The sequence below is a fragment of the Astatotilapia calliptera genome, chromosome 5, assembly GCF_964374335.1.
Source record: "Astatotilapia calliptera chromosome 5, fAstCal68.1, whole genome shotgun sequence".
In the NCBI taxonomy this organism is placed as follows: domain Eukaryota; kingdom Metazoa; phylum Chordata; class Actinopteri; order Cichliformes; family Cichlidae; genus Astatotilapia; species Astatotilapia calliptera.
This window is the reverse complement of record NC_137426.1, coordinates 16,602,780-16,627,442: the sequence shown is the minus strand read 5'-3', so window position 1 is coordinate 16,627,442 and position 24,663 is coordinate 16,602,780. Positions and strand designations below refer to the sequence as shown.

The 24,663-nt window shown below is 41.0% G+C and overlaps 1 protein-coding gene across 2 annotated transcripts in view; it reads left to right on the top strand.

Moving 5' to 3' along the window:
* Nucleotides 1–9,743: 9,743 nt before the first annotated feature.
* The window catches only part of cacna2d2a (calcium channel, voltage-dependent, alpha 2/delta subunit 2a), a 181,906-nt gene continuing 166,986 nt past the window's right edge, over nucleotides 9,744–24,663 (top strand). For both annotated transcript variants that reach the window (XM_080301747.1, XM_026167551.2), the window contains exons 1-2: nucleotides 9,744–10,161; nucleotides 15,927–16,008. In XM_080301747.1, the coding sequence (XP_080157873.1) occupies nucleotides 10,046–10,161; nucleotides 15,927–16,008 (198 nt within the window). In that variant the 5' untranslated portion in view covers nucleotides 9,744–10,045. The remainder of the gene's footprint in view (nucleotides 10,162–15,926; nucleotides 16,009–24,663) is intronic.

Sequence of the window (24,663 nt, the reverse complement as noted above, 5' to 3'; positions counted from 1 at the left end):
GTCGATAGCCCTTACTTCTAGGGAGAAGCTTGCTGATTAATTAAGCGTGAACTGTTCAAGGATTTTCTCAGATAGGATTGTTCTCCAGCAGCAGAGTGCTGTTAACATTAGAACTTCAAAATTTAGTTGGAAAATTAATTAACAGAATTTCCATTATCAGTTAATCAGTCAGCACAAACATACATTCACTGGCTTGAGTTTCTGCTGCCTTTTATGTTTTGTATTACTGTAAATGTAATACGCATATTTGTGCTTTATTTACTGTTAGGAAAGGAAAATAGCATTTTTCTACTTTAACTACCTAATTTCTAAATCAATTATGTCATAAATGATTTAAATATAATTAAATCAAGTCCAAGTCCAAGATAAGCATGTACTTTATATATAAAAGGGGGATGACGCTTTGATGTTGCCCATTGGTTTGTTGGCTATTATGATAGTGTTCACATATAATAATTATATGTAATTCAGGAATTGCATGCATTGAAAAACTGAGCACAGACTTCTTGAATTGGCTGTTGGTGCAATTAACCACAGGGGCTATGTGCAACCCATTAACCACACGCAAGTCATATTATTTGTCTGATAATGGCATTAAAATGCTCCTGAAGGCACCAACACCACAATCATGATAGAGCGGTCGAATTAGTCACCTAGCAGACTCTGTGAGTATCCACCTATCATTCAAAGTGGTCACGTCCCAAATTGAAAAGTATTAATACAAATCCATGAGTCATCAAAAGATTTATACCTGTAGATGTCATGAAAGGGCAAATTAGCTATAGAGAAAAAAGCAACGTCTTGTTGGGTATTTCAACAGTAACTCTGTGAGGACGGACCAATAACTATATAAAAGAAGAACATATTGTGGCATCATTCGCTAGCTGTGGACTTGAGTGTTAATTTTGGTATTTTGAAGCCAACAGTGACCTTACAAAGCTAGTTAGCTTGGTTACAAACTTATATAAGCAATAAGCCATCCAAAATGCGCCAAGAGCACACAAACTGTTAAGCACTCTAGGTTATTGATTCAAAGTAGTAGCAGACTAGCAGACTCCAGCCACAGCAATCTTTGTCAGGATATTTGTCAATCGGCAGGCCACACCTCTAACTCAATCATGGAGGTGGAGGAATCACAACACAGAGTTGTTACAAGGGGGGAAACTATCTTTGTACCAGGCTGTGAAGACACCATTAACGCTATAATACTGGTCTTTTTAACATAGGGATTGACTCCTTTTTGAAGTCAGCTACAAATGAGAGTTGGGCACATCTGGACCTTCAAACACATTCTCATCCCGCACGTAACATACCGACGCTATGTGACAAATTGTCAGTATGTTACGCTTTCGGAGGCTTGAGAGCCGGTTGGAATGAATGTAAATATGTTTTATATTGTGATCATGAATCGCTTTGGAAAACACTATCTGACAGGGTAAAGGTTATGGTTAAGGTTTGGGCCGGAACTGATGGCTGGAGCATATCTTACTGCCACAAGCGGCATTCTATTGGATTCGAATGCAAATGTGGTGCGTCTCATAAGGATGCAGAAGGGTACCTTTCACGTTACTATGAGATGTTACGCATTGGGAATGAGAATGCTCTGGGACCTTTGGTTGTCCCTGACCTGCCCAATGTCCATGGGAAATTAGGATTCAAATGCAAATAAGTATACCATGAAGTTTACTCCCCAAATGGCTTTCTATTTTGTGTGATTTGTGTGAAATCACAATATGACTTTGTAGCTTTTATTACGAATGGAACTGCTGTTTTTTTGGTTTTCAAATTAAAATCTACACATATGGGTTTGTGTTCAAGGATGCAGTTTCACTTGAAATGCATTTATGAGAAAGTTCGTTTGTCATCCCTAGAAGATATTAGGTCACATCAAAAAAAAGAAAATGGAGAATGTTGAGTTTTTAACAAGACATTTACTTCTAAGTATTGATTTACTGAAGTCAGAGGTAAACGTGTGTGCTCAGTTTCTGGAAAGCCGATGTTTTTAAGGGTTACAATTTGAATCATCAGAATGAGACCAAACATGCAGAGAAATACAGGAATCTGACTGATGCAGATCATGTACATTTGAACCTTTTTTTTTCAAGGGATGGAGCAGTCAAGACCAGCTTTGTGATTTCTCACAAAATCACAAAAAACAGTAAGTCTAATGGGGTGTTTATCAAAGAGTGTTTGGTGGAGGGTGGGGGGTCTGTCACGCTAATATGCCCTGAGAAAAAGACAAAGAAACATTTGAGAAAGTGCACCTCTCCAGGCAATTCGTAACAAGACGGATGGAGGACACCGCGGGAAATATGGAGCTTCAGCTGAAAAACAAAGCAGACAATCTTGACTTTTTCTCTTTGGCTTTGGATGAGGACTGTGATCTCTGCAATACAGCCCAGTTACTCATCTTCGTACATGGGATAATGAAAGTATTTGAGATTATGGAGGAGCTGGCAGCAAAGCGTTCAATAAAAGGGACTAGGCATGGAGTGATTTGAGGTAAGTGCATGCTTGGATAAGCTGGGACTGAAATGGAACAAACTGGCAGATGTTACAACCAATGGCTGTCCAACTCTGACAGGGAAAATTTTGGGATTGTTGAAACAGATGCAAGATAGGGGACTGAAATAAATCCAGAACTGAAATGGATACACCAGGAGGTGTTGTATAAGTCAGTGCCAAAAATTAACTATATTGTTTATGTTGTAACTAAAACAGTTAGCAGTGAATTGCAGGTAGGTTGTTGCAATTTTGGAGGTTCTTTAGACTGAAAATGGTGACGTAGGCTACCACTGAGGAATAAACTAAATTAAATGTACAGCCTGGTGAAGGCTTACACGGGAAAATGACAGATTCTTTCAAACTAACTGGAGAGCAACATTATTACTCACTTAGTTGCTTGCAATGAAGATGTTGGTTCTCCTTGGATCGACCTTCATGTGTGAACAAACTTTCTCATTGATGAAGTTCACCAAATCAAGATACAGATCCTTCCTCAGTCATAATCACATATCTGCTGTTCTTTGCATTTCTAACTCAGATATTGAGTCTAACTTTTATGCACTTGTACGAACCAGTACTACTATAAACTGGTACTCTAACCAGTACCAGTTTATAAAGAAATAAAATTAATTTTATGCAGAACTGAGTTCCTCTTATTGGTGTGGCCTTCCATAACAGTTTCAGTTTCTTATATGGCCCCTTGAGATTAATTCGCCACCCCTGACCTCATGTGTTGATTTCATTTTTCAGTGCTGGATGGAGACTACTCCAAGGGATTGGAGCCAGCCTCAAGTGGCCATTTGGGGAACTGCAGCTTTTGGTTTCACTTTTAAGCCCCAGACTTTGGTATTTACTCAGAATTAAGTTTCATTTGAAACATTTTTAAAAGGTAAGTTGACCTGTAACGAGGTGAAAACTGCAAAATCTGCATGTTCATGTAGAAACTAATTGAAATTACTGTGTATTGCGGGTTTGCATGAATGTGAAAGTAAGCCACTTATAGGTTAACCTAAACCATTCAGTAGAACTAACAACAAGTAAGTTATCTGCAGATAATAGATTCATCGATGTAATTATTGTGCTTTGCATGTGCTTTAGTTGCATATTTTGGTATACTGGGCACTGCAGACCTGCTCTGTCTATGAAATGCTGTTGTATGTTGTATTAATCAGTTTAAATTGCACTTCTAATAGATGCGTATCTGTTAATAGGTGAATAACCAAAACAGTTCTGACCCGACTAACAAGCATGCCATGAATCCTCTTAAAAGCCTAGAGTGATTGCAGCACATGCTTTTTCCATTCAAACCAATGCTCCAGCTGTAAAACCTGTGAAGGTTAGCTGTTGTCATGCATGGTGATGTGATGTATTACAGGCTTTCAGTCTTGGTACTGCCTCTCGCTGCAGGCCACCTATTTCCCCATGAATCCTCACTCGCTCTGTCTTGGGTTGTAAAATCTGCCCGTTTGAGTACAGCTGTGTGTGTTTGTGTCTGTCAGTGTGACTATGGCGAATAAGCTCCAGAATGTGTGTTATCTATTAATTCCTTCATTAAGCTCTTATCACCAGTTTTAATGCCAATTAAGATGCGCTTTAATGTGACGGCAGGGCGGGCAAGCGACTATGCACTTCTCACTCCACAGTGACAAGAGAAGAGGGGTAGACCACGTTCAGACAGGACCACCCGCTTGCCTTATCAAACCACCAAAGGCACCACAGGCCTGTTAGTTTTGCCTCTTTAGTACTGACACTGTTTAATGTGCTCTGTATGGCAACACCTAGCACTTCAGTCACTGCCAACATATTGAAGGCCCATTTGATGTGGGCATCCCACCGTAGAGCAGATTGTAGTGGTTCCTGCTTGAGTTTTTTTTTTTTTTTTAACATAAACTCAACACATTTCATCTGATTTTTAAAATAGATTAAACTTTAGAAGCATTTGAATGGAGGGTTTCTGAGTTTCACCAGAAGACAGAACTGGGAGATGAGTTGAAAATTGTTGCGAAGAGGCAAAAATCACATGCTCCACTTCACAACGTAGGACATGTAGAAGTCAGAGCTTTCTCTGAATGTGAGCTGACACTGCTCTGCTATATGAACGCACAGGATAGAGACCACATTTAGATGGGTACGTAGCCACATACAGACAGGTGCCTTCTGTGTTCGTACCATATGGAACAAGGCAAAACTTTTGCAAACACAGCCAGGGTCACGATGAGCACTTTTCTGTGCATTATAATTAGGCAGCATTGACAGATCTGCAATATGCAGAGTAAGCAGATGGCTCATGGACAGTGAGAGGGAGGGGCAGGGGGTGTTGTGCCACGACGGGCTACAGGTCTCGTGTTATAGCAGCTGGCTGTCAACTCTGGGATGTTGTATGTCAGCAAAACGAGTTTTTAAAAAGGAGACTGAAGAGTGATGGAGATTGAAAGAAAAGAGAATAATGGTGGATTGAGGATAAGGAGATCTAATATTGGATCATAAATGATATACTGCAACTTATGACTGTCACTATCAATACGGGGTTTTTGGCACTTTTTAAAGCGATCAATTATTTTGTCAGAATGATACTGAATCAGTCAGACTATTGTGTAATTCTAAATAAAGCCAATGTATGATTTGTATTTTCTGACAGTAAAAGATCAGAATAATATCTGGTATATTGAAACGTATGACAAATAGCATAAAATGCTTATACTTTCAGAAGCTGCAAGCAGCAAATTTTTTAGCAGTTTTGCTCAAAAATCTGATTATTTTATGGTTACAATAATTCAATTTTGTCTTTTGACTATTTTAGTATTTGGCTATTTGTTTGGGCAACAGACTTACAGTGGCCAAATGGAAGTGACTATAAGGCTGATTTTGACTGTAAAAAGTTTTTTTTTTCTTCAGACATAGAACCCAAAGATGTCAAATGCTAATTATAGTATATGTAAATAGTCATACAAGGTTATGGTCTAAATCAAGATAGCTAAAAATAGCTAAATAAGAATACAAATCTGAGCAGTCTGCAGAAACATTCAGTCAATACCAAAGGCAAACTGTCTTCAAACAGTGCTGCTATAGCCCTGGTGTACTACGCTGACACGAACCGCAAGTCTAAAATATACTGGACTGACCTTTCTATGAATGTCATAAACCAGAACTACAGCACTTCCTTTCGTGTGTTTCTTCATCTCCTCTCCCTGTGTGGCACTGATGTCTCTTTCCTCCCCTCTATTTTCACTCTCTATCCTTCTCAATCCCAGCTTTGATGTATGCATGAGGGAGGATTTCCTGAAGACCAAAGAGGCCATTACCCAGGGGCCATTAGGCCTCTAGTAGAGCATGTCAATGAGTGCTGAGTCTTGCTCTGTTTTCACATGCGACCACTTGCCTATGTGGGTGAGGCAGGGAAAGATTCTCCGGGGGAGATAAAATAAAATGTAGCTTTTAAATGCTCATATTTCTTGCAAATACATCTCTACTTGTAATATCGCAGCGCTGTTTGTGTGCCCTGCTGTAGAATTTAATATAGGGTTTGTTTACTGTACTGTTGCACGTGTTGAGGTTGGGTCATTAATTGGCGCTGTTGTTCTTTCATGCAGACTAAGAACGAGGGGAGTGAGTCATCATCATCAGGATGAAACGCTCTGACATTTGAGCACGAAAGTCCCAGAGTGCTTTGGAGCCCATCGTCTCTGGGTATGTTTGTATTTTACAGTAAGGTATACAGAGCACTGGGGCCTGAATCAGGGATTTCCCTTATTGATTTTTTCACAAAGCGGTTAGGTCGTGTAGGAAAACACTGTGTTATAGAGCCAAGCAAATAATATGGCATGGTGGGCTATATAAATATTTATGTAAAATAAATGTCTTGTTTGGAGGTTTTTTCCTGATCTTCTTAGTGGATAAAACTAAATAGGGGGATAAGCTGTGAGGTGAGCAGGGAGCGAAGTAAAAGAGACACAAAGGGAAAATAACCTTGATTACTGGAATCACTTTGCTGATCTTTTCAGTACATCCCCGTGGAAGACAAGGGCGCAGTGCCTTTTCTCTGCTATGGTTAAAAAAAATACTCTCAAAGAGAGCATGTGGCAAATGAGTGACAGTATATCATGCTGTTTTTTTTTTTACAGGAAACACTTGAGAGGATCATTGAAGTTTTCTGAGAGCCTTGGGGCTCTCTCTCAAGGGCAACTGACTCTATCATCTGCACTGAATGCGATGCACAGTCATTGTCTAATCAGAAAAATAAAATCTTAGCATTCAGCATGCTGACTAGAGTCGGTTTTACAGAGGGTGAAGCCTCACATTTTCTGTCCAGCCCACCAGAACGTCAGCACAGAGGCCACAGAAAGAGACGGAGGAGGAGGTTAAGGGAGAGAGAACGATGGATAAGGTGGAGGAAAAGTGAGATAAGAGACCAGTGCATCTCTGTGTGTATGTGTGTGTACTTGTCTGGATGTGTGGAGCGTGCCTTTACTGGTGACTTCCCCTGAGGCCTGCAGACAGGGAAACAAGGAGTGATTAATTTTACTCTAACCTACTTGGCCTCTGTCTAGGAGAGCACTCCTCAGAAAGGAAGCTGGAGTCCAATACACAGCTACGAATCCTGCCTCCTTTTGCAACACTCACAAGGATCAATAACAGATTGGCAGGTCAATCACTTCAGACCAAAACGCACGGCCAATGGGAGACACCCTATGTAGCGGAGCCCCGCCTCTTGTCTACTTTTCTCACCCTCTGAAGGCTCAGCAAAGCTTGAGGCCATTGATCTGTGTGTTTTCACTGAGCAGATCCCTTAGCTGGCCTGATCGATCAGCTATAATAAAGAGTGGATTCTCTATAAGCGTTGCAGCGTGGTCAATGAGATCCAAGGCCCCAGGGTGACAATCACCTCTTTTATCTTCCTCTCTTCTGCCCACGAACGCCACTGCAAGTACGGGTGAATTAAATTACATTTGCATTTAAGGTGTGACATTGTTGAATATGACCCAGCCAACACGCAGTGTTACTTAAATTGGTTGCCAGTGTTATTTTGGTCCCCAAAGGTATGTGTACACACTGTTATTTTATTTGCATAGATTAAAAAAAAAGTCCAGCTCTGGACAGCTCTTTTATTGAGAGAAATCTACAAACTGTTCGCTCATTTAAAATTAGTTAATTTTTCCATGTCCTGGCCCTTTGAGTCAGGTGAATTGAGATACGTTGGCCTAATGTATGTTTGAGTGGACGGATTGAACCAGGGGTGTCAGTGAGTCAGCACAAACGTTTAGTGTGAGTCAGCCAACCTACCGGTATCTGGTTGCTGTTATTATTAATGCGACGATGGGGAGTATAATGGTGTAAATTAATGTGTGAGAGTAGCCATCAATTAAGGTTCTTTTTCCCAGCGTGGGGAATAGTAATGTATCAAAACATGACCGTTTCCTGCCTCTCTGCTACACATTTGTTTGAATGAGAGGGAGATGTTCAATATGATTAAAAAAAACTATAGCTCTGGGAACTATAGAAGTGTATTTGTTTCCTCATTTCCTGAGAAACAGATGTTTGTTCTGACTGAATGATCCGTGACAACTATGTACATGAGCAGGGGACTGCTGCTGCTGTAGCTCTTCATCCCTGCCATCAGGTGGGTTTTTCCCCCTCCTGCTGAGGTCCATGCCCCGCAGTGTGTCCTTTCTACCAAAACAGCCCCGTCTTCTCTGTCAGGGAAGAGACAGAAATGCTGTGCAGCAACCCTGCCGACTGCTGTGCGGCTTTCTGTAGCAGAGCACCTGTGTGTCCCCTGCCGAATGACTGAGCCAAGGACAACACAGCTACAAGAACGACTGTCTCTCTGTGCCCAGCAAATGAGCTGAGAGATGCATGGCTCCCCCAGGAGCAGCCGAAGGGGACCGAGTGTCCCGAGCCTGCGCTTTTGACTGGCAGACAACTGGAAAAATCAGGAAAAAACCCCAAACCCGAAGCCCTGAGCACCTTAATCCCTAAACTCTGGGATTTTATAGTGTTGCTTGATCGCAGTAATGAGAATAAATATGAAGTGGCACACCTTAAGTCAGAAACTATACCGTTTCTATATATTGTATGAATGTATCTGAAATATGGGTTTTGTTTAGGTGCAAATGTGCCCTCCAGTTATGGAAACAGGAAGATCAGAGAACAGAGCAGTGCAGGAAAAGGTAAAAAAGCAGGTACAGGTGTGCATGTGTGCACACATACAAAGACACAAGCACACACACACGCACACAGCTGATAGAAGGAGATAGTCACTTCTCCAGGGGGGACTTCATGCTGAATTACATTTACTCTGAGGTTTCTGTGCATCTCTCCTCCTTGTTTACCTTTAAAATGAACGCTATCTGACTTATATGTCCAGAGGAAAAGTTGCTCCACTCAAATATGACCTATTAAATAGCTTATGATAATGGGAGGTTGCTATTTATGAGAAACAAGGAGCCAGACCCTGCCTTTCTGTAAATTCAAAGCCCCTCATTCCAAATAGCCGGTGAGAGCATGAAACACTATTGCTAGGTATCTAGGTGGCTAATTTTCCTTGCATCCATTTAAATGTTCATCCACTGGACGAGAGGTCTTAATGAGTAGAACAAATATAGTTTGGGAAGCAGCCCCAAGGCCACTGCTGCTGACTGTTTATACTCTAGTTAATATAACATGGCCCTCTGGTATTATGCTTCCAATTACCCCAAATGACACCTTGGTTTCTGATCATAATCTCGAGTCTGGTGAAAACATAAGAGTATGAACTGGACATGAGGAGGAGGAGGAGGAGGTGGCCTGATGCGCGCCCCCGTCTGTTGCACAGAAGTAGGTTGTTTGAATGGAGGAAGGGCCGCCAGTGCCAACAGCTGAGTCAAGTGTCACAGATGGACGAGGCGATTACAGGAAGTTGAGCTACCAGGCTTACAAAAATAAAATCCTACAACTCTAAAGCTTAAATCTAGCCAGAGAGCTTCCTTTAAAAAAGCAGCTAATTTTCGAAGTTGGTGAAAAAAGCGCATCATATGTGGTCAAAAAATGCTCATATGATGTAAGACCGCTGAATTTCGGGTATTTTCTGATTAAAAAAAAACACTTTTGGCAGGTTTTTGGTCTCTTTTCTGTTGGATACTGGCCTAAAGGCGTCACATTGTTTTATTTTGAAAGTCACAATGGGAAAATTGAAGCGGCACAGCGACCAGCTTCACCTTGTATGGTTGTTACATTGGAGACGTTGGGAGAGAAAAGGAGCAAATGTGCGCGGCGACGGAGAGGGAGGGAGGAAAGCGAGCGCGCAAATAGGCAGCCAGGCACATCGGCAGCCGCGGCAGAGCATCTTCCTGATCCTGATCTCCCGTGTCTTCAGCTGCCAATTCTTCGTGTGCGTCTCTGATTGAGATTTCACTGCCGGGCTGAAGTGTCCAGAAGCCTCCGCCAACCATCACCTCCCACTACACACTTTCTCCGGAGCTCGGTTATTCTTAGCTCAGCTGTGAGAGACTGCCCTTCCGGTCCTTCTCTTATTTATCTCAGTTTCTTGAATATTTAATGGAAAATGGCGATCTGCGCACAGTCGTACGGTGTCTTCTGCCTCTTGACAATCCAAACTGTACTTATCATATGCGTCTCCACGCCGACAGCCGGGACCCACCTCTTCCCACAGCACTACACGTAAGTACCCTGCACGGTTTTGGTGGGGAGGATAAACTGGGGGGGGTGCGGAGTGCGGAACTAGGACAGGTGGCCCCAGACGAGCCTGCACATGAAGCGGCGCTTACCTTGGTGCGAGATGAGCCGCTGTCCCTGATGCTGACACGCAGACGCAGCTTCCGTCTCCGATGCTGCGTTATGAGTGTCATTCTCACACGGCTTGTGTTGTTGTTGTGGTGGTGTTGGTGGGCACTGGCATTAAAGCCCAAAGTCTTATTCCGCTAGTGACAGTCAACATGGAGTACGCACATGTGGCGAAAGAAAAAGGAGGTGGGGGGAGAAAACACAGTGCCAGCGATAGTTAAAAATACAAAAATATTAAAGAGATAGTCCGAGTGTTGTTTTGCTGTCAGTGCAGGAGGGAGAATATCCCGCTTAGACGCAGTCCTCTACAAAGTCTCTAAAAGCACTCGCACCGTGAAAGTAATCATATCTATCTCACCTCAGGGTGTGTTTTTTTGTTTTGTTTTTGCTTTTAATGGCTCATTTTGTTTCAGACTCTAAATGTGGAAACGTCACACTCGAAATTTAGACGCACTTGAGGGCAGCATTACAAGTGACCGCAGGGCGCAGAAAGTAGTAAAGCATCCAGCTGTGAGGAGAGCACAAAAAATAAAGCAAAAATACAAACACACAAACAAAAAACAACAGCAACAAAAAAAGCTATTTCTGGAATTATTCAGCGCACATCTGTTGGGGGGAATATTTAGCATTTATACCCCCATTCCCTTCTCTTATGCGAACATTATAATAATTTCACCTTGAAGGACGCGCAAAGGCGACTGAAGCCAAATGTTTACCGCGACAGTTTACCACCTGTGCACCGTCAAATGTTCAATGAAAGTCAGTAATTTACCCCCCAAAAAATATTTTTCCCTATTTTTTTCTTCTTTCAATGGCTATTACTTCACTTAAGATTGTATTTCAGAGTTCCGATAATCCTCTTTATGCAACAATAAACCCTCGTGAGTGCAACAGTTAGGCTCACACTGAAGTATCGTTCCAAATGTCGCCCTCTTTATAATAACCATGACGTGATGATCTGATGCGAAGACTGTGTGTAGCCCGAAGTGCTGTTTAGTCAGTCAGGCTCCCAGAAATGATTCCTGTGTGATGCATCAACCAGATCATGTCTTTAAAATCTCCGGGGCTCTGTTAATTCGATGGCCAAGGTGACTTTCAAAAAAATAAAAAAAATAAATCAGTTATCTTTTATTCTACTGTGGATTGACTTAAAACTACAATTTACCGGATCACTGATTTGATTGTTTTAGCTCTGTAAGTGATGCAGTTAATTTATCTTACACCCGAGTTACTTTGCAAACAAAACCCTGAAATTCAGTTTATTATGACTTTTAAGCAACCCTAATTTCCATCTCCCCCCGTTTAAAGACACGTTTATTTTCCAAAACTACGTTTTCTTTAACTATACATTATTGTTCCTTTTTAATAGAGAAACTGTGTCATTATTTCTTACTTTCCCAGTGTCCTTGTTTAAGCAGATAAAGAGAAGCTAAATATTCTGTAGGGCTGGTTATATATGCAGTCTGTCATCTCTTGAGATTTCTAAACTGGGTTTTGGGTCACCCACATCACTGTGGTATTTGCCAGAATTTGACAGTTAATTGAAGTGTATTGGGAGCAATGGTGGCAGTTTATTTGATGTATATTGCTGACACACACAGACACACAAACACGCCCATGCACGGGTCAGAGCTTCTCCGTGTTCGAGGTCTAGCTGAAGAAATGCACGTATAAGGATGCTCGCTTCGTTTTCACAGCAGTCTCCAGAAAGTGTGCGTTTTCTACAGCTTGCCATCTACCAGTATGGTCTGCATAGTACTAAATATTACACTGAAGTGTTGTTTATGCTTATAATTTAGTGTGTATGTAGGTGTCTGTGGTAGACTGAGAGGTAGCTGCAGGGAAGTTATTTCCTCATTTTTAAAAAAAAAAAAGTTGATAACTGGAATCTAAAAGTCAAAATATCATCAGCACTTTGCACCAGATGATATGACCACACACAAAAATAGCCCACCTTCTGCCCTAATAGATAGATGAGAGTGGCACTTCGAATGATGAGATCCATTGCGGCCGAATGAGCGTAGTGACAGTATGGGTCTGACTCACACAGGTCTTCCATCCAAACTCATTTCATCACACTTTCTGCTTTTCCATAATGTTTGGCTAACATAAATCATAAAACAACTAAGACGAATCAAAACACAAGAAGGCAAATGGCAAAGTTGTACTGCTGCTTTGGACTACAGAGAGCCAGAGAGCACCAGTCGGCTTTCATGTAGTGCATTATGACAACTTTTGTCAATTAAAGAGAGATCACAGCTTTCATAATGCAGAAGGTCTCCGAGCACTCACTGAGCATTAGGCCACAGTAATGCATATAATTTACCAAACAACAGCGTCCTGCTATCTCTGCAGCTGCTATTGAATGAACATACTTCATACTGCAAGATATTTTTTGCCACGCAGTCTCCAACTTCTTGCTTTGTGCTTTAAAACATTGTTATTCCAGCTTTATTTGACCTGGTGCGATGCAAGTCGTGTAGTCTGTTCACACACAGAATATAAATATGGCACAGATGTTATATTAAGTGCTAAATGTATTCAACTTAGACTGAAACCAGGCCTTTGTGCATCAGTGCACGTGTGTATAAATGACCAGAGGTGGGACCAAGTCATTGTTTTGCAAGTCTCAAGTAAGTCTCAAGTCTTTATCCTCAAGTCTCAAGTCAAGTCTCAAGTAATGTCAGGCAAGTCAGAGTCGAGTCTCAAGTCACTGGTGTAAAAGTCCGAGTCAAGTCACAAGTCTGAAACTTTGAATTTCAAGTCCTTTCGAGTCTTTAAAAAAAACAAACGAAAAAATAATGTTGCAGTTATGCTAAATGTAAATATTAGACCATGTAATTTTAAAATCTGTGTTTTTCTCAACACATGACAAAATAGTGAACTTAGAAAATATACACAAATTGTGAAATTGCACCTCTTTAAAATGCAGCTCAATTAAACCTAGCTCCAAGAATAATTTTCACCGACAGTTCTGAGATAAGCTGCATGTTATTCTTGGATGCGGTTGTAGGACCGGCTTTAAAATCGCATGACAAAAATATCATACACATTAAAAAAAACTGTATCACCAACGTAGCCTGGACAACATTTGCTAGTTAGATGAAGTCAGCTATCTCATCTTAGCATATTTATATGCATATTTATAATTATACGCTTCTTGGAGTGAGTGCATACACTCATGAAGTTTAGTAACTTCAGGTCACTGCAACAAGCCCAGGTACAGTTTACCGACGGATGGGTACAGGACCTTGAAATGCACCGTGTAGAACGAAAGACCATCGTACGTATCATAAGTTTACCAGTCTCACAAATCGTCATCATAAATACACATTCCTTAACCGTTTATTAATAGGACCTTTGAGCTCAACGGTAATTAATTAGTAGTGGAAATAATTTCTGGTAGCGTTACAGAAATGTAGCAGTGACAACAATATTGTATGCTGTAATCGTACTGGGCAATTAGTGATACAAAAAACCTGTTTTAAACTGTGAATAAAAGTATATGTTTTTGTCAATGTACCTTAATAACAGAAGCGAAACGCAATATTGTGTCAGGACAATTCACTATTTATGCACAATAAATAAAGGAGCATAGCGCGACAATTTCTGTTCAGCGCCAGACTTGCTTGTAACCTATATCACCAATTATGTTATGAAAATGACGTATTAACTACTAAAAAACACTGACCTTCGTGTAAATGCTTGGAGCAAACTAACCTGTGAGCTGGAGTGTTCTGGGACGTTATATTTGATCTTTGAATGGCTGCAATCCAGGCCATCCGTCGCATCTTTGTTACTTCGGAAACATGGCTCGAACAATTTCTCTTCAACGACGTAATCCGATAACAACCGATCTCTTTACCCGTCGGCTTCCCGTGGCTGTCATGTGACCGGCTATTGCAGTTAATAATACAACAGCTTCTTGACATTTTTGTGTTTCTTTTTATCGCTGTATAACTGATTTTAATTGAAAGCCTGCGTGCGCTAGTACCGCTTGCCACGAGTTCCCAGAATCCTTTGCGGTTCTACCCGTGAATGACGTCACATTTTCAATCTCTATATAATATGCATGTTAAATTTTATATTTGGGGTAAAATATCAAGTCTTTTCAAGTAAACCGGTTCAAGTCCAATTCAAGTCCCAAGTCATTGGTGTAAAAGTCCAAGTCAAGTCACAAGTCTTAGAACATTTTTTCAAGTCAAGTCTAAAGTCATAAAATTAATGACTCGAGTCTGACTCGAGTCCAAGTCATGTGACTCGAGTCCACACCTCTGTAAATGACCTATAGATACTTTTATCACAATATGAGACACAATAATGTTAGAGATTACACAATGAAAAGGTAAATGAAAATATTAAGTTACTGCCAAACTATCTATCTATCTATCTATCTATCTATCTATCTATCTATCTATCTATCTATCTATCTATCTATCTATCTATCTATCTATCTATCTATCTATCTATCTATCTATCTATCATGTTGTGTGTAGTATCCAGACTAAAGAGGTTGCGTAAGAAGTCTGCCTGGCTCGGGGACAGAGGTATTGTCCCTCACTGTTAGTATCACTGTGTCCTGCTCAGCTCTGTTCTCACTGTAAACTTGTTTTCATTTCATATTGAATGACCTTTTTATAGTCACAGCTTCCCCCCCTTCTCTGCTCCTTTTAGAGGCCCTCTTGCTCTCCTTTAATCACGGTCCCTATAAACACAGGGAACTTGCTCACTCGCTGGCGTGTTTGCTCTGCTGTTACTCGCTTGATGAAGCCCGCTCTGGCTTGGTGATTATGGCGGGCGCTGTCACTACTTGGCAGATTTGTGCAATTTAATAAATCTGTCTCCCCTCTTGTCTTCAGAGCAAATCTGACATTTAAAGATGACATTTGTCTCCGTCATCATATTAAAAGACAAACGGCTGTGTTGTTGATGCTAGTGATTAGCTATCTGCAGGCTGCTGAAAGGAAAAAGGTTGGCATGGAATCAGCGGTTGGCTAGCAAACACATGACATAATTTATTCATCTGATTGCTGAAAGATGAGCTTTCATAATAGGTTTTTTTTTTGTTCTCCTTTTTTTCTGTGAAAATTTCTTCTTGGCTTTTCACATGAGTTGTTCAGCATGAATCTTGGTTGGCAGGTTGGCCCCTGCTGCTTCTCTAAAGTGATCTGGTAAAAATCTTCATCCATTAAGTCATTTGTTGCTTGCTGAGAGATATACAGTGATGAGCTCCAGTCGTTTGATCTCTTAATTCCAAACTTGGCTCCGTCTAACGGAGATCAGCTCCTGCTTAGGCTGCACTTCTGTCAGACCTGAGCAGTTTTATTGTAGAACCGCTGATCCCAGCCGAGCGTAGACAGGCACGTACGCTGCCGGTCCTGGACGGAACACATACATGCAAGATGTGATGGGGAGAGAAGATGCTGATGACCAACCCAGACATTAACTGGAGATAGGATAGTGATACTTCCAGACAGGCATCCCAAAAGGGGCAGAGTGTGGCAGTTTTCCAGCAGAAAGAGAGCCACACACTGCCGCCGTCTTGCAAATGCACTCACTTATACGCAGTGGTAGAGAAATGAAAGTTTTCGTGATGATGTTGAAATAATAATGTTGAAAATGTCTTAACTTTACTTTTGCAGAATGATTCACTGGGCTGGACGCATTGAGAAGGAGCTGGAAAAGGTTCTGCAGCACGTCACCGGAGCTCAGCAGATGAGATCGGTAAGTTGACGTCACGCCTGCAAGTGACGCCCCGCATTTTCCTGCATTATTAATCAGTATGATTGCACTCCTCTTCAAGGTCCAGCGTGAGGGTGTGGATATCTTTAAGGTACTGTGTTGACTTGAGTGATGAAGTGAGATAATATAGAAGCAGTGATCTTCTATATTAGTGTGACATAACTTCACGAGTGGAGATGACTGCCTTTTTTCCAAATCATCTTTTGCTGTCAAGAATTTTCCTTTGGCCGGATCCCCCTTAACTTCTAGTAACCTCTAGATTGATTGCTCATTTAATTTGAAATAAGCATTTAAAAAATCGAGACACACATTAGGCATGATTATGGTGTTGGATATTTAAGTGTCTATTTAAGTGTTTCCTTCTGGTTTTTTGCACCACGTGTCTGTCCTGTGATAGGCAGATGGTTTAGCATAGTGTGACTGACACAGTTTCATCATATTTGTGCTGCGTGCGCGTGTTGGCCACGTTTCCAGAGTTTGTCATTCACCCTGAAATAAATGCTTCATTATTGCTGTGTAGATGAAAATGATTCATCCAGCCAGTACGGAGCCTGTGGCTTTAATTCCAGCAGCAACAGTGGTTAGTGCGATAGCAATGTTGATCTGCAGGGCCCACGATCCCTTTATAGGAAGTCTGGTTCAGCTCTCTGTTAAAAAGGTCCTAGCCTCTGATCCTATGAGTCTTACCCAGTACGTAACGCAGAGTTCAGATGAAGCCGATGTGGGTGAGGGGGCTCGCCCAGTCCTGACTGCCTCGAAATCATCCCAATGTCTTCCCTTTATTCATCTGGTAAATTTTATGAAATCATACATTTTTAAAGTCAGACATTCAGAGATCAGAGCGTCCGCTGTGGCACGTCATTCCTCACACACACACACCCTCATATTTCTTAAGGCCGTTTCTACACAGGCTTTCAGTTAGGCCTGCCCTTAGAATGGTTGCTGTATTTTCACATTATTATATTGGTTAACTTAAACATAATTATACCTGTCTGGTTATATTCTTATCAGTATTTAGCATAGTGAACTATCAGCAAAATTACATATGAATCATATTTCTGTGTCTATAAATCACATAAAAACCTGGATGATGAGTATTTTACTTGTGGTTGGAGCTGAGCTGAGAGATCTCAGGCTCCATGACAGCTGTTAGTATAGTGGCGACACTGATGGATCCCAGAGAGGAGGAAGTAAGCTGACAGAAATCGCGCTGCTGTAAAGGGTAATGACCATTAGTGGATATCAGGCGCGCACTCAGACAGCATGATAGAGACAGGTTGATTTTTAGCTCTCATCCAGTGTAAACAAAACACAGAGAGTGTTTACCTGCTAAAATATTTGCCTTTTGCTTTTTTGTTGCTCCCACTGGGTAGTGTGGATATCTACACAGGCAGTAGACTTTAAAAATAAGGCGACTCATTGTTTGAAAGTCAAAGTATCTGAAAAATGTATTCTATCTCAAGAATATTGTCATTTTTAAAACATTATTGATTTAAATGTGGTGTAGATGGGGATAAACTGGGTGGAGAAAGGCTTTTTCAGCTAAAGAGTTTGAAGAGTTTTCTCAACGTATAAAGTTGCCGATCACCCTTTAACTGATCTAAAAGGTTAATAAACTACTAAAGTACTACCCTCTTTTTAAAAAAAACAAAAAACAACTCAGCTTGTGCATTTTGGTGATAATTTGCTGCCAATTTTGATCTCAAGTTGGCCGGGTCTGTAAATCCACTGAAAAGTAACCAATAAAAACCCTCCACATTTCCCCACTTTCTTGTAGTGTAAAGACAGAAAACATTCACATTTAGTGCAGTTCAGCTGTAGCAATAAGTCACTTTTCATCACATTCACATGTTTGCTGTCATTGAAAAGAAATGCTGCTGCCATAAATCACACAAACACGTTTGTTACTTCATGGGTAATGTCTCTGTCAGGAGGAAGGCTGTAAAACGGACAATTTGTTTTATGCCATGGCTCGGGTTTAACTAGCAGTTTGGACGGCTGTCACGACCCGATCACTTCCGTCAATAATGACCTGCAACACAATGTTCCTGATGCAATATCCCCCTTAGATTTGTTGGCTTATGTTACAATTTTTTATGTTTTGTTTTGGATTTCTGATTATTGTTAAATTACTCCATTCTTTTCTTCACTAAATGTTGGAAATGGCCAAAAAAGGCTGTCATATTACTACTCATTATAAAACTCATTCAGCATGTATAGCTGAATGAACCTGAACTTAATGATTCCTAAAGCTGCAAAGTGGTGTTGACATGACGTTAAATGCTCAGTAGGATTTAAGTTCTGTGGATTTAAACTAATTTTCACTGGCGGTGACTCGAGTTTATTCTGTGGACCAAACCCAGTGAAGCCACTCTCTTCTGAAAACGCTGCGTCTGCCTGGCGATGGTTTGCGTGGGGTGCCCATATGGCTGTGCGTGCATGTGTATGCGGTGGCCTGACTGTGTGCACAGGCCGGGTGCGAAAGAACATTTATCATTGCCCCAAACAGGAGTCGTCACAGGGTGTGCTAAATGGCCCAGCATGCCTAGAAAAGCCATTTTCTAAATGGATGCCTCTCTCTATACGTGTGTCTGATAGAAATCTTCCCAGGGCTATGCCGGCTGGTAACAAGATTGCCTCCCTCTGCGCCCCCTTCCTCTTCATGCGCAGTTTATTCTCAGAGACAAAAAATGTAAAGTGTGTGCAAATTATTTTTGAGTTTGTCTTACATGGGGAGAGACAAGGGAACTAAGTTGAATGTAATGTGGCATGCTCAGTTGGTCTCGGTCGAGATTTTATTTTCTCTGACAAGCGAGGTAGTGGGTGAAAGAGAGAGAAAGGCCAAGACAGTCCGAAGTCGCACAAGTAAATAAGGAAAAAACAACAAAAAAACATGCTCCGCTCAAGCATTGCCCCGTACGCTATATGAAGCTAATATTTCTTTGTTATTGACCTATTGCTTTGTTGAATTTGGATATGAAAATTTTCACTAAAATTTTGGCAAACAGATTAAATGGACATGTTGGGTCAATTATCCATCTGGATCAAACTGGGTTTGTCCCCCAGAGGTTTTCCTTCTTTAATGTTCGAAGATTGATGAATATTATGTATCATAGGCACTGGGGAGCTTCCAAGATCGCAGTACTGAGCTTAGATGCTGAAAAGGCGTTTGACCAGGTCGAGTGGGCCTATATGCTTTGGGTACTGGAGAAGTTTGGTTTAGGCGAACAGTTTATATCATATGATATATAGGCATCCTTCTTCTTCCATTCTTACTAACCAAGATAGATCAGCGCCTTTTTTTTTTACACCGCAGGACATGACAAGGCTGCCCTTTGAACCCTTTGCTTTTCACTATTTCTATTGAACCTCTTGCAGTAGCCATTAGGAATGAGCCCTCTATTGACCCTGTCCGATTGGGGAATATCAAGCACTACATTTCTTTATATGCGGATGATGTTGTTTTGTTCTTGTCAAATCCTGAGCGATCTGTTCCTGTACTTTTAGATGTGGTGAGGTCGTTTGGGGAAATCTCAGGTTATACAATTAATTGGCAGAAGAGTGAGTTTGTGGCTTTAACTGCAAACTTGGATGTTGATTTTTTTTTTTTTTTTAATTTTGCCTTTTAAAATTACAGACAGATTGAAATACTTAGGTGTTATTTTGCCTAAGGATCCTAAATTGATCTTCAAGTTGAATTATCTTGAACAAGTTGAAAAATTGAAAAAGGACATTGAGAAATGGAGGGCTCTCCCTATTTCCATGGTAGGTCGCATTAATGTAATTAAAATGGTTTCCCTTCCTAAATTTTTATATTTATTTTTAAACTTACCTATTTTTTTGAATAAGCAATTTTTTTTAAAGTGATCGACTCAGTAGTATTACCATTTGCTTGGGGCTTTAAAACTCACAGGATATCAAAAGTTCATCTATGTAAGTCTAAACTTAAGGGTGGATTTGCTCTGCCATTGTTTCAGTTTTATTATTGGGCTGCAAATGCTAGAACTCTTGCTTACTGGCAGGAAGGGTACAAAAAGGTCATGTCTGCCGATACCCACCTTGGGTGGTCATAGAGAGTGGTGGGGTTGAGAATAGTTCCCTCCCTGCTCTTCTTTTTTCGTCCTCTAATCCGCGAACCAAGGTCAATAATTTTACAGTTTTGAACTGCGTTAAAATCTTTAGTCAGATCAAAAAAGGTTGTGCTCTACCAGACACTTCGATCCACACTCCAATACTGTATATTGTAATCATGCATTTCCACCCTCATGTTTAGATCCCTCTTTTGAGGTCTGGACACAGAAAGGTATTATTACTCTCAAAGACTTATATATATTGACAGGCAGTTTGCATCATTTACTCAGTTGCAAAACAAGTTCTCTCTCCCTGCATCACATTTTTTTCATTATTTACAGATAAGAAACTGTTCGTCAGAGTATTCTTAATTTTCTATCTCTTCCGGAAGAGGGGTCAATTTTTACACTCCTTCTGAGTTCCCCGGATTCTAAAAAATTGGTTGTTGGTTTTGTGAAAGCTTTTTCTGAGTATTTCAATTTTAAATCTGACTTTTTGAAGATGGCATGGGAGGAGGAGCTTGGTTTGCAAATAGGAGATGAGGTGTGGGAGAGGAGTCTGTGTAGGATCCATTCTTGCTCTATAAATGCAAGGCATCAGTTAATTCAATTCAAAGTGCTTCACAGACTTCATTATACAAAAACTAAACTGCACAGGATTTTTCCTTCTATTAGTCCGATATGTGATCGTTGTAAACTTGGAGAAGGCTCTCTCACTCATTTATTTTGGACTTGTCCCAAATTGCATAACTATTGGTTGGACATTTTTAAATGTTTTTCTGATATAATTGAACATTAGAGCCAGACCCAATAATTGCATTGTTTGGATCTTCCTCTTCCCTTTTACACCTCAGGTCTGCTGCACAAACTACAGTTTTGTTCAGAATGGTAATTGCTGAGAAAATTATCTTGACTCTCTGGAAGTCGGATATTGTACCTCAATTCAAAATCAGGCGATCGTGGCTCAAGAGTTGGGAGTTCGCCTTGTAATCGGAAGGTTGCCGGTTCGAGCCCCGGCTTAGACAGCCTTGGTCGTTGTGTCCTTGTGCAAGACACTTCACCTGTTTGCCTACTAGTGGTGGTCAGAGGTGGCGCCAGTGTCCGGCAGCCTCGCCTCTGTCCGTCCGCCCCAGGGTGGCTGTGGCTACAATGTAGCTTGCCACCAGTGTGTGAATGGGTGGATGACTGGATGTGTAAAGCGCTTTGGGGTCCTTAGGGACTAGTAAAGCGTATGGAGAGAACTAGGTACACATTAGCGGACAAACTTAGTAATTTCTTTGATGTGGGGCAGCCATTTTTAGACCATGTATTAAAACAAAGTCCTGTTTGATCGATCACCAATAACTTAGCCTACCACCTTAGCGTTTTATTTCTGTTTATTGCCAGTGTTGAAGTAGTATTTTTGTCTTTGCAGTGTAATCTTTTGTCTTATTTGTGTTTTTTAGCCCTTGCTGTTGTGTTGTCTGTTGTTTTTTTTTTGTGTCCCTTTTTTTGTGTCCCTTTTTTTCCTTATATCAAAAAATCTCAATAAACATACTTAAAAAAAAAACATGCTCCGAATTGGTTGACTTTTAAAGCAGCTCACAGATGTGCGTCTCTGTTCCAAATGTTCAGGTCCCTCTGAAGATAAATAAGAAGATTCAAGCTCTTCAAATGTTTAATAAAATCACGCTCTAATATATTTGGCCCAGGTTTGGTCAAGATGTTCTTCTCGCCCAGGGGAGTGAAAGAAAGCTAGAGGGTGAGTGCACTGGAGGAGTTGGAAGTTTCAAATGGAAGAGCGCAGATAGACAAGGAGAGTGGGCGGCTTTCAGAGCGGAGGAGGGTTTTTTAGAGAGAAAAGGAATGAAGGATGGCTTGACAATTGAGATTGATGTTCAGGCGATTTTGTGTGTATATTTAGTGTCAAACTACTTGAGATGGATGAAATGATAGAGGGAAAGGACGAGAATTGGTAAATTTAAATATGAGCAGACAGATGCTGTTTATAGTCCTTATCCTCCTCATTATCCTCCGTGCCGCTGCTTTTGATGTGTTACAGTACGTGGTGATGATGAGAGGCGGTGGTGGACACTGGCATTGTTTTCTTATCCTCGGGCTTATTCAAAGCAGTTTTAATAGGGAACACATGAGCAGCGCGCCCACGCCCACATACTGTCGTTACAGATAGTTAATCAGAGATACAGACTTGCAAAAATTCCATTAATCCAATAATAATAATTATTTAGATATTTGAAGATTTATTGGAGTTATTTTTGAAAGCAAAAATAAAAACGAGTTACTGGTTAAAAGCCCATCAAGTGAGAAGATTTAATATTTTGGCTGCATGCTGGGGGGTTGCTCAGACAAAATAAAACAATACACTGAAGATTTAATGGCGAATCAAATATATGACTGATTGATTATTTGTTATGTTTATAGATTGAACAAAATGATAGAACAGGATTGGTCCATATTGACATAACTGCATCACACAGTTCCTGTATCCCAAAGGTCCTCTCTTGAATTGAGACCTAGTGACCACGGAAGCTGTTTGAGTGCAGCGAACTCATTGCCATGTTCAAAAAACCAGTTTGAGAAGGTCTGAGGTTTGATTTGAGCGTATTCATTCAGAGAACTGCCGCTCACTGGATATTTTATCTTTTTCAGCCCATTCTCTGTAAACCCTACAAATGGTTATGAGGAAAAAAGTCCCAGTGCATGAACGATTTCTGAAATACTCATACCAGCCTGTCGGACATCAACAACCATGGCATGGTGAAAATGACTAAAATAAAAGCCTTTCTTCCCCATTCTGATGCTCATTTTGAACTTCATCTTGCTCATGTCTACATGCCCGAATGCACTGAATTGTTGTCATTGTGATTAGATATCTGCCTTAAAAAGCCGCTGAACAGGTGTACCTAACTTGACTTTCCTCTCCCATCACTAAAGGTCGATATATCTACGTGGATTTAACCACAGCAGCTACACAATAGCCCCCTCTATGATTCCGAATGGCTAATTGCTTGCCCTCCTGCAGCCCTCGTTGGACTGATTGCTTTGTTTAAACTAAAAAAAACTGCGGTTTCATGTCGCAATTCAAGATAAACCAATCAGCTGGATGGAGTGGACAGACTCAAAGATATGGTCCCAAGCAAGAAAAAGCTGCCAATCAGTAATCAGTGACTGCAGAAGGACTTGGTTTGATTGGTGTGTTCTGCGGGAATGCCTTCGAGACATGACCACTACAAGTAACCCCCTCTGCAGGGCATACCTACTTAAGAGGAAAGTCCCACTATAAGTAACATCCACTACACGAGACTGCATTTGTGTGTTGGTTAAGGCTAGGGTCGCAATTGGAAAATAACAACTTATAGGTATGCTTGGGTGATTCACACACCTCCAGCTACAACTTATATCGCTACATGCTCCACACTTTGGCGACTTTCAATGAGCCCTAAGTGTTCTTATTCCATATCTGAGGCTCTGAATGGTGTTAGGGAGACTTCTGTTTTAGGCTGAGTGTCTTTACTCTAGCCTGACTGAGCCCTGAATGTCTCGACCAGCTCTGCAGAGTCACAGAGGACAGGGTGTACAACATTTGGATAAATCTAGTGCAACTTGTCAGAACCTGGCCCCAGTGAAAGATATGATAGGCCTTGCCTATCACAGTGCATCGTGAAGTTCTTCTTTCTATTCAGTCTGCCACCTGCCTTCTTTGTGCCTTTTCTCAAAGTGTGCTGCCACTCTGATATTTACAGCGGCTGCTTAAAACATAGTTTAGCCAAAACTGGCCCCTAATTTTCCTCACCAGCAGCTCCTTCAATCTCACAATATCATTGTCAGCCATAACACGATATGCCAGCAGCAAATAAAGCTTTAAAGCAACCAGCAACAGACAATTGCACGATGCAGTAGTCACCTAAATGAAATTACCACTAAAACACACCCCTGTGCTCTACTGCACACAGTTGTGTTGGTGGAGATTTACAACAAATGATAGCAAAATTGGCAACAGCGCACAATAACACAGATGAAAGCATAACTGGTTATGGGACACCTGTGCATTAACTACATTAGTCATGTCTGCACTTATGCCTTATAAAGAAAAACACAAGCGTGACACTCAGATACCTCACGCTCACCATCTCCAGGTGGTGGCTAGCATTAGCACTAGCAGGTGTGCTCACAGAGTGCTTTTAAAGAATCTGACATTTCTGTGCTCGTACTCCATTTCATCTGAGTCACCGTCTCTCTTCTGTGTAGATTTTTGCAGTTGGAGGCACGTAGGGAGAGTTTTTTAGCTTCAATATGTTCACTAAGAGTTAAAAAGAATTACTGTTTGGGCAGCAGAGCTAACTAAGACTGATTCAGCCACAGCTAGTAGGTGACGGGATGTAAACAGAGGGTTTATGGAGATGAACAGGAAATGAAACAACGTGCTACATTACAAATTTTCTGTTTAATTTTTTGGGGGGGCCATTTCTTTCATTTTTTGTTTTTTTTGTAAAATACTGAAAAATATTCCAAACCCTTTGGATTCAGATACTCATTTATAGGAATCTGAGACATGTTTGAGCAAAAT